Source organism: Xiphias gladius, chromosome 18 (genome assembly GCF_016859285.1).
Source record: "Xiphias gladius isolate SHS-SW01 ecotype Sanya breed wild chromosome 18, ASM1685928v1, whole genome shotgun sequence".
Lineage (NCBI taxonomy): Eukaryota > Metazoa > Chordata > Actinopteri > Istiophoriformes > Xiphiidae > Xiphias > Xiphias gladius.
Genome location: NC_053417.1, coordinates 15,013,992 through 15,028,851, shown reverse-complemented (window position 1 = coordinate 15,028,851; position 14,860 = coordinate 15,013,992). Strand labels below are relative to the sequence as shown.

Genomic DNA, 14,860 nt, shown 5'->3' with positions numbered 1-14,860 from the left:
CACACACACACACACACACACACACAGTTCTTTTTATGGTACAAACTCTCCACATGGCCTGCAGGGTCAATCTGTCAGTAAACAATTTTGCAAGCCACTTGACTTTTAATAGCAAACAATCTTTCAAGTAGCCACAAACAAACAATGTGGGTGTGATTTTATCAGTATTTGTGCAGTTAAAGAAGCTGTGCAACATGTGTACAATTGGTGACAGTGTCTTAAATAGTTGAGCTTCATGGGCTGTGTGTTCATACCTTATTTGGGGCTGCCCCGCTGCTTAAGAGTTCACACAATCCATGTGTCACTGACTGAGATTTCAGCAAAGATGGATAGAGAGTGTAGCATGCCTGGATAGTTCAAATCAAGACCAGAAGAAATATAGAAAAGATTGAGATAGTTTGAGATTTGGAGAAAAAAAATCCAGGTAGTGAAGACAAAGAGCAAGAAATGAAAGAAGAGAAAGAATGATGGAAGGAGGAGAAGTTTAGGGGAGGGGGTGGTGATCCTTTATAGCCAATGAAGAACAAGAAAGGAGGATTTCAGGGAGGGTGAAGCCCTGAAGTCACAGCTCACTGTTTCAGCATTCAGAGAGAAGACAGGAGAAGATCCATCTCACAGAGAAACACAAGGATGAAACAAAAGGATGTCAAACAAGAGGACAGATGACTCTGCTCAAGGAGGCCAAAGAAAATCTTCTATCTGTGTTTCCAGGGGAGTCTTATATTGAGAACACATGGTGGACATATGTACTGGACTAAGCCAGACTTAGGGACACTTGCAGCCAACTCACCTGTGTGTACTGGGAGAGGGAAGAGCTCCGAGGTTCCTGTCCAAGCGTACGTTCCCAGGTTCAGACAGGTGCGTGAGGTTTCCTGTGTGTCGGAGTAGAACAAGGTGGGCTGTGGTGGCTCAGGTCCAAACTGTGGCACAGTTTGCTGTGAGACAACAGCGGAAGGAGCGGAACACAGGGGACAAGAAAGACAGAGGACACAGAGACAGATTGAGAGAGATCGTGTCAGAATTGATGATCAAAGGTCACAACAGCAGAGGAAAATAATTGGAGTTTTTGTTTGGTGTTGGGGACAATGAAGGCACTACAGAAGAATCAGGGACGCACTGACCAGATGTTGGGAGCCATGGCTGACATGCTTACTTCTGTGGCCATGCCTAATCAACAGTGGGTGAGTTGTAAAGCTTTGTTTGTGTATTTACTCTCTGTTTATATGAAAGCATAATGCCACAAATTCAAAAGGAAAGCAACAGATAGGCCTACATATGGAGGTATTTTTAGAGCTTGCAGAGCATGACGTCCTGCTTATCTCTTGGTCCACATTATTACATACCAAGTTTATTTTGTGTCATTGGCATAACTTGATCATAAACCTAAAATGGTCAAGCCAGAGGACCAGGAAGAGGAGAGAGAGAATGAGCAGGATAGAAGGGTTGCTAGTCTCTTTTCAGTGCTTGGGTGGAATCTTGGATGTTTCCAAAGAGGAAGCAGAGTAGGGGTGATTAAACCATCTGACCATAAACAAAGTCATGCAGGTCTAACACCTAACTGCAACCCTGCAAATTCATTCTCTTCCTTCCTTCCTTCCTTGCCTTTATCTTTCTCTTCCTCTCGTCTCACTTCTTTTTTACACACACATTTTTGCATTAAGAATCTCTGGTTCCATTCAAAAAGAAAAGGGGCTGCATTAATGTTTTCAGCTCATTTTCATCCTTAAATATAGACCCTATTTTATCAGCCACTTCAAATGTTTAGCTACAAAATCAACATAAACTCTATCTGGAATCATATACATATTGCAGTCAATGAACGTGACTGAATTTCAGTGTGCAGGTTTTGACACAACATCTGGAAATGAAAACATACAGGGGTCAGAGTGTACCAAAAGGTCCAAATGGCTTTCTCTTTGAAACCCTGCTGCTTTCTCTTTGAAAAATGTCCATCTTGATAAATCATTTCCTCCCCCGCAGATGGTGATAAAAACCATAAAAGTGATTCAATCTCCCTTCATCTCTGCAGGGGAGTGATAACTCTATTTTCCTTTATTAACCTCTACTCTGGTGCTGCTGAGCTTTAAAGACAGATTGAAAGCTGGACCTTGATGATTTCCACTGCATTCTTGTTCAGTTTGTAATGGAGAAGATGAAAAAGACGCAGGGAATTGTGGAAAAAAGCAGCAACTGGTATAATGTTTTGTGGTTATGTGTATACAATCTTACCAACGCTTCCTCCCTGAGAGCAGGGCTCCACCGCTGACAAAGGCATCTCTGTTTGTAGGTCTCAGAGGGGAGTGAGGCGGACCTCCCATCAAGCGAGGATGAAAAGGGGCCTGTCCAGGGCCAGTGGGAGCCAGAGGGGCTGGAGTGGGAGCAGCAGGCCCCTACTACAGAAAACCCAGAGCAGAGAGAAAGAACAGGTAAGACCTGAAAGAGCTGCACTGAGCGTGACAGAGAATTTTGTGACCGAAAACCCACAATGCTAGTCCAAACACTGGCCCTCACCAAACCAGTCAGAGCATAGAGACTCACCGAAACACAAACTTCCAGACTCAGCTGTGATTCTTTGTGTGAAAACGTCTCAGATTTCTGTGCAGTGACATCTAAAACAGCCTCCTTAGCCACTTAGTCATGTTCACGAAAAACTCCTGTTGCTGTTGACATATAAACCATGATGATTTCTTGATTCAAGATTCATGATATAAATGAACAATCTTGAATCGATGAGTGTGTACATGCCACTTGAGTTACTGCCAAAGCCTTTAGTTTCAGCCTAGCCTGTTCTTGCATGTTAGCCATATGTGAATGAAAAAAATACGCCGAAGTCCCATCTGCCATATCTGATGGTTGTCATTAGGCAGTAATAACTTCAGGGAAAGTATCAGATGGGACTCATCTGAGTGTTGGTGGTTTACTCTCATTAAACTCCACCCTCTGTATCCTCTATTAGCACTGATAGCAGTAAATTGCTTTGCTGTAATGTACCCTACATAAGTACGTGAGAGAGAGAAAGAATTCTTGTGTTATGCTTGTACACATGCAACACTTTCCAGATGGGGCAAGAAAACATGTTCAGCTTCCGCCCTTCCCCTACCCGATCACTGTTGGTTGCACTTATTCTGATTTTGCTCTGAAGGGGTTTCGTGTGTTGCCATTTTCCTTCAGTGGAATAGAACAAAAGGAGCTTTGTAGCTGGATCTGCGTTTGGGTTAGAGGGAGAGTGTGTGTATATACGGGAGGTTTGCTAGTGTGTACCATGTGGCTGGACTGTTGTGCAGAACAGTACATGGCATACAGAAGGGGTTTGAATGAGGCCAGAGGAAGTTGTCAGCGATGCTTATCTTTAATGGTCTTACTAGGAAGGGGTGTGCTGCTGAGGATAATGCTGCCAAATGTTATTTTAGCTCACAGCTAAAAAATAAAGAAATGCATTATTCGGGGCCATGTGGAAGGATGATGACCAAAAGGGTGATTGTTTATTTCAGTCCCCCACAAGCTCCTCTGTTAAACTGTTTTTGCATAGCCCATTTTCCTCCAGATGGGAAATTGGGTGGAAAATCAATGAAACACAAGGCAGAAAAACATCTGAACCACAATAACAAGATACAGACTATGTCGTAGCACAGAGTATGGCTTGGCAATAAGTATTTTAATTTGTTGGCTCTCCATTCAATCAAACCATCAAAATGTTCCTATAATAGAATACTATATTATGGTTCATGGTTTTAATGCGTAACTGAGCAATGCTGATTTTATCAGAATTTGTGTATAATGTTAAATACTTCAATGAATGTTCTGTATGTTCTTTTTTTGTGAATAAAGGTAATGAAGAAAACAATTTTAGTAAAATTAGAACATTTTAGTTGATACTGTATTTTATCAATATTAATAGGTATTGCATTGTAATTTTGTCAATATCACTTACCTCTTGCCCAGAGATGGCAGTGCAGAGGACATAAAACCAAGATGTCACAAAACCGTGATTTTATTTATGCTTTGTGATGTCACAATTTCCCGTTTTTTCACTAAATATTTATAAAAAACCAAATACACTAAAGTAATAATATGCTTGCAATCTAGAACTTAAGTACCAAATGTACTTATCAAAGGGTTAATGAGGTGGGCATTTTTATACAATAACTAAAAACACAAATTAAAATGGTTGCCATGGTTTGACTGGCAGAGGTCATAGCGTTGTTTCCATCTCTTGCTGTTTTGGTGGAAAAGAGGGAAAAGAGGAGAGGCCCCTGCTTTCTTTAAAGATGTGGTTCATAGGACCATAAGGGCCATCTGTTATGCGTTAGAAACAAGATGCCTGGTAGTGGCTTCCTAGGAATCACAGGACAGTGCCCGCGTCCATGAATTCAAGTCCTTTCTTTCAATTCTTCTCACTTTCAAATCCCAGTTTACTTTACTCTTTTCCCCCCTTTCCTAGCAGTGAATCTAACCACAGTTTTTACTTTCTCTTGTCCTCTGATCAGTTTCTTTGACCTCTTTTTTCCCCTTCTTTTTTTTTTTCCTATCCTTATGTATGTATCTCCTCTTGCCTCAAAGCAATGTCTTCAGCAGTGGTATTTTAAACCTGGCCTCCTCTAAGTACACAGAGCTGCTGATCCCATTTCTCTAAAATCTCATCTGTTTTTTTTTTCTCTTAGCTCTTACCTTATATAGCCAGCTATAGAGTTCATACTATCACTCTCCCCAGACAATATGTGTCTACAGTGTCTGTTTCGAAACACTAATCAGTGATTGATGGCCATGTGTGTCCACGCACCCTGTGTTTTATGATGTTGTCTTTTTCAAGGTAAAATGCATGAAGCCAGGCAAACAGGAAACTGAACTGAGCCAGCAACAATAACAGTGCTGTAATCGGCCAACAACTGCATGCATACACTGCTCATGTGTCCAGTCACACACACTATGCACATCTCTATGTCACTTTGACTGTGCTCATATGCAATTTAAAACATGTGCTTATTATTAGTGTAGGAAAAGTTATGACAATGAATTTTGATAACTATAGGAAATGTGTTATTCCGTTGGACATACATACAGAAGTAATATTGAACATTTATGAGAACATAATATGAGGAACACTTTCTCTGTATCACTCTTCAGTTACCTCTCAAAAATAATACTTTTTACAGTATTAAAATTTAATGTCTTTTTCTTTTGATTTTGACAATTTTCTACTAATAAAATCCTGAAATAATTAAAGGGTTTCAAATTTGATATACCAGGGGTCATAGAGAGAACTTGTAGAGTGAAGTACCTATGAAAATCCGGTTTTTTTTGGAAGGACTGTGAACCCAGTTTGGTACTCAGCACATCATTGGAGTACAAATTAAATAACAACATCACCATATTCATGAGTAGTTGTAAGGTAAACTATGCAGAGAGATGCATGTCCTTGTCCATATTGGGTCTTGTGAGCGGCTGAGAGAGTGTGCGATCCAAGGAGAAGTGCTGATCTCTGAGGACTATGGCACTGAACTGTGTGTGTGTGTGTGTGACCTTAAATGGGCAGAGATCACCCTAAAGCTGCATCATATTGTGTTGTAAGGACCAGAGATTACACAGCTTTACCTCACACAGGTGGATGGTGTAATGGTGTGTGTATATATTTACACCATTATAATATCTCACCCAGCTTCTACTGAAATGCACGTCAGATGACTTTGTACATCTTGAACTTGAAAATATAAGTAGAACTACCAACGCGACTTTAAAATGTTTCTCTTATGTATGAAGACCAACAATAATCCTAGACAGGACCATACTGTCTTAGTGTTATCATAATTAGAAAAGCTCAAATCACTCTGTGCTTGCGTGTGATGGCAAGACAGTTTGATTTTTCATATCTGTTTTTACCAACTCTCCAGGTGCTTGGACCATTATCTGTTTTGATTCTATTATCTGTACTTTTGACCTATAGATGAGTCTCTTTCTAAAAGGTTTTCTTGTGAAATAGTGGCCAATAACCTCAGGTACATTGTTGCTTTAAAGAATTCAAAGGTCTTTCATGAGCAAAAGCTTACAGTATACAACAAAACTGAGTACACCCCTGGTCAGTATCACTCCAATGTTAAGTAATTACAAACTCTGTCAATTTAATACGATTTTATTTGTTTTTAGCCAAAGCCCAAGACAAATGGAGCCAATTAATTTGGAAAACATAAACGTTTGACTAATGAAACTGTAACGAAAGGTCCATATTTAAGAACCAACTGCAATGAAAGTCAGTACACCCAGAGTACATTCTATTTTTTTTAAATATTTTGTATGTCCGCTTTTATTTTTGGTGACAGATTCGATCCTCCTGGGTATGGATGAGACCAATCTTGCGCAAATCTGTGGAGAGATGCCATTTTTCACAGATGCTGCTCTTCTCTTGAGGGTTTTGTTGCTTTACCTTCCTCTTTAACTGCCAATGTGTTCTGTTGGATCCAAGTCAGAGGACACACTTGGCCGGGTCATAGTTTTCACTTTTTTCTTCTTTATAAACTTTTGTGTGATTTTTGCAGTGTGTTTGCGATCATTGTCATGTTGGAAAATGTCTCTCCTGCCAAACGTCTTGAGACCAGGAGTCGTATTTTCATCCAGTGTTGGGTTTATAAACTTACATTCATAGTGTCATCTATAAATGTCATCTCCCCTACACCTTTTGCACTCATGCAGCCCTATATCAAAACATTCCCACCTCCATGTTTCACAGTCAGCACTGTGCAGTCACTGTGCTGCCCTGGTCAGGTCCATGCCAGACTAGCTGGACCCCATCTGGTCCAAAAAAATTTATTTTGGTTTCATCTGACCAAAGAATGTGCTGCCAACATTCATCAGGCTTTGGCAAAGGTTAACCACACAGTTTTGTGCAGTTTTGTGACCAATGGTTTTCTTCTTGGACACCGTCCGCAGAAGTTGACTTCATGCAGTGTCCTTCAAACTCTGTGATCGGTCACTGAAACACCTATTTCCACGGATAATCCTTGAACCAAATCAGAAACACCTACCAGTCTGTTTTTCAATGCGAGCTCGCATAAATAGTGATTTGTGCATGGTGTCATTTTTCGAGGAAGGCCACTGCGCCTTCTATTCTTGGTAATATGGCTCTTCCTGTACCTCCTAACCACTGCCGCAACTATGTTTCAGCTTTATGTTCAGTGGCCTGCTGATGCTCTTATACCCTCTCCCATCTTTATGAAGTTGCACAATCTGGTTTCTTACTTTTTCAGGCAATTCCTCACCTTTTGGAGTCATGTTGCTGTAGACACAACACAGGCCAAAATTGAGAAAGCTGTGATGTTCACGGGTCATTGTTTTTAACCTTGTTCATGCAATTAGCCTGAATTGGAAATCACATTTGTAATCACTTTTGTTGCTGTGATGATATGTAAACTGACTTTTGTTGCATTGAGGTTGTACTTTGAGGCTCGTGTTTTCAATTTAGTCTATGTAAATGTGTTTGTTTTTAATTTTACATAAGATCAAATACCCTACAGTCCATCTTAAAAATACTACAATTATTAGATGACACAGTTTTGAATCATGTAACATTTTAAGATATATTGCATAAGGGTGTACTCAGTTGTGTTTTATAGTGTATGTGGGCTGTCCTGGTAGTATGACTGTGTGGTGAAAGAGTGCAACCTCTGTCTCCCCCAGAAACCCTGAAATATGTGAATTATATCCTTTTACATGAATAATTAGGCTCCAAAGAGTATTTAATGTGGATGTTTTTTTAGAGTTAAATTACAGAAGCACATGCTGTCTTTCAGAGAAATGGGTCAGGCAGGGCTAGCTGGAAGGCACAGGTCAGCCAGGTCATTCAGACACCTCACAGGTCATTGCTCCACAGCACAGCTGGCATTTAGTCCACAGACTGACCTGGAAGAGAGAAGGAAGATGGAGAGAGCCAAACAGGCACATGTATGTGCACACAAACGTGCATCCACAAAAATCAGCATATGTACTTAGATGTATGTGCTCCCAAACGTGCCAAGTACACTCACAACAAAAATCAGGAATACTGATTTGTTTTTTTTTTAATTAGTTTGATTATATGGATTTGCAGCATGATTCAGACTATTTTGCTTTGTAGCAGAATCAACATCTGTAAATTTCCTTTTCTGACAGAAAATCTCTTTCCCTTGACAGTAAAACTGCTATTTAAGTAATTATTAATCAAAGATAAAGCAGCAGTTTCTCTCCATGTGTGGTCCCTGGGTTTGCTTTTGTTTAATTAACATTTTTCTCCTTTGGGTGGAGTTTTAGCTCAGGCTTAAGCTTTGAACAAAGTCAGCAGTCCCAGAGTCTCAGTGCTAGCATGCTGCTTCTAGAGCAAGGTTCACAAACCAGTTCCAGAAAGATAAAGGGAGGGAGGGAGGCTGTGGGTCAGGTGGAGGAGGAAAACTCTTGACAGCCCTCCAGTTTAAATAATATCACAGTGGCTTATTGGAAAAAGAAGAGCTGGATGGGATATGCTTGGTACGGAGTATGTGTGAGTGAACGCTTGCGTGTACAAAGTGTGTATGCTTGTAATTGTGGGTGGTACATAAGTATTGTGAATGTTTTGAGACACAAGTCTCCACGGATGGTGTACCTCCTGTCTGTGTAGTGTAGAGCTCCTGCTGCCTGAGAACCGCACTGCATGGTGAGGTACAACAGTGGGAGGTACTGAGTAGTACTAGTGGTGAAGTGCACACACACACACACACACACACACACACACACACACACACATACACACACACAGAGCAACACACCCATCTGTCTCCCTAGCGTACGCCCGCAGTGTAGTTTAGTCTAATTGGACAAAAACAGCAGCTCTCTGCACATCAGCAGGACAGAGGAAAAGAGAACAGGACATTTTACTGGGTGACTTCTGCTCTAAGATGGGGCCACAGCCAAAAAAAACAAAAACCTCCCCCTTGCTTTGGCCTGTCCAGAATGCCAGTTTGCCTTAATTGGCGTTCAGCTTAGAGGTGAAGGGAGGAAAAAAGATAGAAAGAGAGGAACTAAGGGAGAAAAAGCGAAGGAGAAGGAGGAAGGAAAATGAAATCTAAGTGAGCATATTTTGGCAGGATTTCAGATGGCTGATGGGGTGAGGAGAGGCTAATGTCAGTGGGGGGTTGCAAACACTGTGAATAAGCAGCTGCATATCTGCTGATCTGAGACTTGCTGTAGCTATTAGTGTGCATGCTTATGTCATATTAATTCTGTGCATTTGCCTGCTCCTTCTGTAGTTTAAGTGCCTGCACATTATACTGTACATTATGAATGAGTTTACTCCAGCAGTTTGTATATTGTTTATTTCAAGAATGTAACTACAAAAGAGCATTAGAAAATTATGTTGTTTTTTTTTGCTTGAGCTGATTTACATTCGTAAATCATTCTCAAGATTCCACTCTGAACACGTCTCCTTAATGTGACTGACTGTCTCCCACACGGAGTGGAAAGATGATACATTTTCCCCATTTGGTTTGCTTGGCTCAGATGAAAAACACCCATTTGTCTGCAAGTGTGCTAATCTAAAGACAAGCCTTTAAATCCAGTCCAGTGTGAATGCACATGTATAGATTTTATTCAGCTGTCCTGGTCTCTTTCTCCACACCTGCACAAGCATATGTGTGCAGATGAATCATCTTTGGTGTGTGTATGTGACTCGTCTGAGATGGAGAGAGGGGGAAGGAGAGGGGAAGCGTAGGAGAGAGATAAAAGGAGAGAGATGAATGGGTGTTAATGCACGCCTCACCTCACATCCCCTGCTCCTCCCTTCAAGCCAGGGGAGGAACATTTTTTCCATATTTCTGTTAGAATTCAGGGCTTTGTAAATGTCTCCTGTGCTAATTTCAGTGTTCATTTATTCAAAGGTTTCATTCCATATTGAGAAAGATACTGTAGGTGTTGAATAAACAGAAATAAGGTTCTTAGTCACAAAAATCAGCATTCAATATAGCGTCTCAGATTTTCCCATTCTGTTTAATGTAGTAATATCAGTTGGGTCCACAGTGAAATAATTTGTATCCCAAAATATTGATTATATGAAAGTAGAACAAGACAGTTTCTTTCATGTTTGCATTGCTTTGAAGCAGCACCACTGACTGGGTGAACCAACATACACAATCAAACTTATGCAACAAGTACAAATGCCCCCTACTGGGTGTCCTCCAGAAAACACACTCTGGCATTTTCTAACTTAAGAGCACATGAAAAGATTTCCCTGCATTCACTTCATGAATTTTGAATGCATCTCAAGAGCAATGTATTCTTCATTATCGCTCCCCTGTGTAGTCGGTGTTTGTGTAGAATGATCCTGCAGACAGTGTTCGCTGAATTTGTAAAGTTTTGCCCTTGGATTCTTGTCTCGGTGTCTTCATTTTTTTCTTGTTTCTTTTAAGCCATCTGTTATGGCAGCCATATCAGCATCAGACAAGTGGAGACATTCAGCAGCACTGTTCAATATTCCTCTGCTGAATTGCCCCTTCAATCACAGTCGCTTAAAGCATCCATTATAAACAGAGAAATGGAGAGATGGAGGGAGGCCGGGAGGAAGATTTTGATCTATCTGTATTTGTGCAGACTGTAAGCGTTGCAAATGCAACAAGTGTGCCGTCTCAGCCTCCATCCATCCATAGCTATAACGCTTATCCTTTTGATGGTCGCTGTGGGGCTGGAGCCAATCCCAGCTGACATTGGGCGAGAGGCGGGGTACACTCTGGACAGGTCACCAGTTTTTCACAGGGCCGAGACAAACAACCATTCGCGCTCACATTCGCATTCATCCTACGTCAATTTAGAGTTTAGACCCTATGGAGGATCACATCACATGTTTGCTAAATTAGTTAGTCTGTGTGTGTGAACTCTTGTCTGTTTTAAGAGAAGAAGCAATTACAGGTGGTCCAGTTTTACTATTAGTGCTGCTGCAAACTGTCTACCTGAACCAACACAATATGTCAAATCAGGCTTGATCAGAGCTGACACAACACTGGCCAATTATGTCACATCTTAATCAGAATGATAGCACTGATCCACCAAGTCATACAATAGGCCCAAGTGCAGTTTTCCATTGACGAACATCATGGACAAAGGCTCTGATTGTGCCACATGGCTTTTTTGAACTTGAGGATACAGGAGACTGCTAACCTTTTAAATGGAATTTTTCATTCCTCTCACTCATTTCTTTTAAGTATATAAACACTGGTGTTAAAACTTCAATTTCAAGTGTGGGAGGAAGCCGGAGTACCTGGAGGAAACCCATGCAGCCACAGGGGGAACATGCAAACTCCTGTCCAAACTGGGGTTCAAACCAAGAATCTTCTTGCTGTGAGGGGACAGTGCTAAACACTGCACCATCGTGCTGCCCCGCTATCTCAACCTGAGAAAAGATCATATATCTGTCACTGTAAGGTTTATCTCTCTGGTACAGAACTTTCTTCTCTTACATGTTAAAGCTGCTTTCTCTGTTTGTGAGTGAGGAAAAAGAAACAGAGAGATGGTGAGAGATTAGGGTCTAATCCAACTGTGTGTGTGTGTACTCTACTTGTGTGGCTAACGGGTGAGGCGGCCAGGCAGTTTGCTCTGACTGTCTCCGGTAGATGACAGCAACATCCTGACAGCAGTCTGTCACCACCCTGTCGCTATGGAGAGATGGAGGCTGGGGAGACAGCTAGCCATTGAAGCACTTGACAGTGCACCACAGGGATGTGCGTGTTCGTGTGTATGCATCAATGTTTGTTCTGTGCTAAGTCCGTGCTCAGTCTTGTCTTGTTTCCGTCAATCCCACCAAAGAGGAACCTGAGCGAGTTCTTTGACGCTGCTCGTCTTTGTTGCAGTAATCAGGTGGTCATTTTCATACAATCGGACTGTAGCCTGTGTGAAAGGAGCATGGCGTGATGCACACTGCAAAAGCGAAATGAGATCACACAGTGAGTCACAGGCTCAGCAGCTTCAGGCCTAAGAAATGCTGTTTGTTGGTCAGAAAATAATTGGTCGGGCTCAGAACACGCAGTGTCTCACAGTAGCGTTATCACCAACCATTTTCGTTTTCCTTCCTGTGCCAGTTATATCTTGAGTTGTTTCCTTGAATAAATCTGCTTTATATACTGATATTTCAACAGATTCTGAGTTCATTAGCTGATGAGTCATAATCTAGTCTTGATTGAGTTTAATGTGCTCTGATGTAAAGCATACATCTAAATGTGGTATGCTTATTGTGTATTGTTATGTCGGTAATTACACAACCTCTGCAGCTTCCAGGTTCATCGAACTGACTCGGAAAAGAAAAGAAAAAACTAAAAAGTGACATAATCATGATGATGAAAAGCCTTATGTAGACTGGAAGACTGTGTGTTTGTGTGTGTGCTTGGCTACAGCGTTGTTTTATCACCTCGAGACACAGAACTCCTCCATAAGATATGCACACTCATGCCTTGTACCAGACACAAATGTGTCTGATGATCCAAACACTCAGTCTCAGACCCACACATGCATGTGGAGTGTGACACACATATGCATAATTTTATTAATCATCAGCTGGAAAATCAAGAAATGGCAGGACCTACAGTAGACTCCTGGGGAAAGGCACTGATGCACGAAACTAAAAAACACTTTTTTGGCAATACACTTGTGTGCTGTCTTGCATAAAGTTTGAGAGTACAGTTGGGCAGTATGACAATATACACCCTATAAAATTTGCCAGACATTTTGCAATACTGTGTATACCATTGGTCATACCATATTGGCCATTGTTGCAAGAATTGGAGTGCTTTATTTCAGTATTTTTGAATCAATACGACTGTGAATTTTCAGATATGTATTTCACAAGATTAGCCAAAAAAAACAAATTTATATTTCACAATATGAAACCACAGTCCCAATATAAAGCTGACATATTCTGTGATAAAAGAGTTTACCTTTATTTCCCATTCTTAGATGATTACTTCGGAGATTCATTCAGAGGATCAATATCAGGTTAATCTCTGAGTGTTCAGTAAATCTGGGATTTGTTTAGTGCAAATATTTAGCCTCTACGTTTCTTTGGTTAGACTTCCCCACTGTGTTTGACAATGAATTGTCAGGCTAAATGGCTATTGTTACACACACACACACACACACACACACACACACACACACACACACACACACACACACACACACACACACACACACACACACACACACACACACACACACACACAAACACCAAGAATGCCAACATTGTGAAATTTGAGACTGCTTGCTCACTCCATGGAAACACAAAGAAAAAAGAAATCACTCACCATGCTGGCCCCATGCATATAAATTAACACAGAAGACAATATTGAAGCTGTCCCAACCCCTGTTCTGTGAAGTGAACACTCACACAAACTCTTCAAAAAGTGTGAAACACTTACAGACTGTGGTGATGACGCTGTGGTCGTCTTACTTGGAAATACATGACACCTTCAACCCATCATGGCCTCTCCTCTGTAAATAGCATTATGTATCATTACAGACCTAGGTGTTACTATTTCCAGGGTCAGCTTTGAATGGGCACAAGAGAGCATGGCATTTGATCTGCTCTCGGAGTTGGATATCTAAGAGCCCCTGTAAGCATTACCTATGCCAAAATGAGACTCACCAATGTAGAAAAGGGGATAAGAGACAGGACGGGGGACAGCAGACGAGAGAGGAAACATAAGGAGAGAAAAAACGGCAGAGGGGAGGGAAGAGAGAGGGGTATAGAAACAGAGGACAGGAAGAGAGAAAATTAGGGGAGTGGGAACCTTATCCCTGACTAGCCAGCAACTAGAGCTGCAGACTCCACCCTTCTCACCCCTCCCCTTACTCTCTCTCTTTCTCTTTCTCTCTCCCTCTCTCTCTCTCCCTCGCTCTCTCTCTCCGAAGCAGTCTCCCAGTCTGTCATTTGACCAGGCAGTTCAGAGGCGAGAGCTCAGCACCAAAAAGAAAACAGAGGAAAAAAGAAAGACAGAAGGGAAGAGAACACAGTCAGTATAACAATAAGCTTCCTGGAATGTTTCTTTGGCTGTTTATCACCAGCTTGAAAACCCTGTGAGTGTGGATTTTTTCTTGGCTGCTGCTTTTGTGGACTGTCACTTCTTCTCAGTCTGGATGTGGGCTTTAACTGTGTCTGCAGTCAACTGAGGAGGAGAATCAACTGTCACCTTTTTGCGGATTTACACCTTACGGAGTGAACCTCTACTTGTGTCAGGGTGAGCGAGAGAGAGAGAGAGAGAGAGAGAAAGGGAGAAAAAGAACCATGCCCACCTCTGCTCATGGTTCAGCAGCATGAAAGGGGGCCATAATCACCATCGCCACCACCGAGGCTGTGGCTGCCAACACTTGTTCCGTAAAGTCCTGGCCAAGTGTGGCTGCTGCTATGCCCGAGTCAGAGGTCAGTGTGACACATGCACGCATGCACAGTCACACACACACACCCACACACAGACACACACACACACACACACACACACACACACACACACACACACACACACACACACACACACACACACACACATACACACACACCACCACCACCACCACCACCACCAAAATTGTCAGTCTTAAGTTTCTTTGCCTTTAGGATGGAAAATACTTTTGTGAGTCGGTTTTGTTTTTGTATGTGTGAGTAGTGCCTTTTATGTGTGTGTTTATCTGTTTATCATACTGAACTGAAGCAATAATTCTTGTAAGTCCTCTCCTATACTCTCCATCACCATTTAATACCTTGATCTTCTTCTCCTCCACATTTTCTTAGATGTCCACCCACCTCTCCCTTATCTATCCTTCCATTCCCCTGAGCGTATGCTAATGGTTTAAGTGTGAGGCTCAATCATCTCGCCTGCTCTCTCCG

At 41.7% G+C, this 14,860-nt stretch overlaps 1 protein-coding gene across 3 annotated transcripts in view; it reads left to right on the top strand.

Moving 5' to 3' along the window:
- The first annotated feature begins 523 nt into the window (after positions 1 to 523).
- arhgef25a (Rho guanine nucleotide exchange factor (GEF) 25a) overlaps positions 524 to 14,860 on the top strand; it is a 47,005-nt gene continuing 32,668 nt past the window's right edge. For 2 of the 3 annotated variants that reach the window (XM_040153029.1, XM_040153028.1), the window contains exons 1-2: positions 524 to 1,181; positions 2,288 to 2,426. In XM_040153029.1, coding sequence (XP_040008963.1) covers positions 1,086 to 1,181; positions 2,288 to 2,426 — 235 coding nt within the window. In that variant the 5' untranslated portion in view covers positions 524 to 1,085. Of the gene's footprint in view, positions 1,182 to 2,287; positions 2,427 to 13,883; positions 14,399 to 14,860 lie in introns of those variants that run through there. The other variant, XM_040153030.1, reaches the window with a different exon arrangement.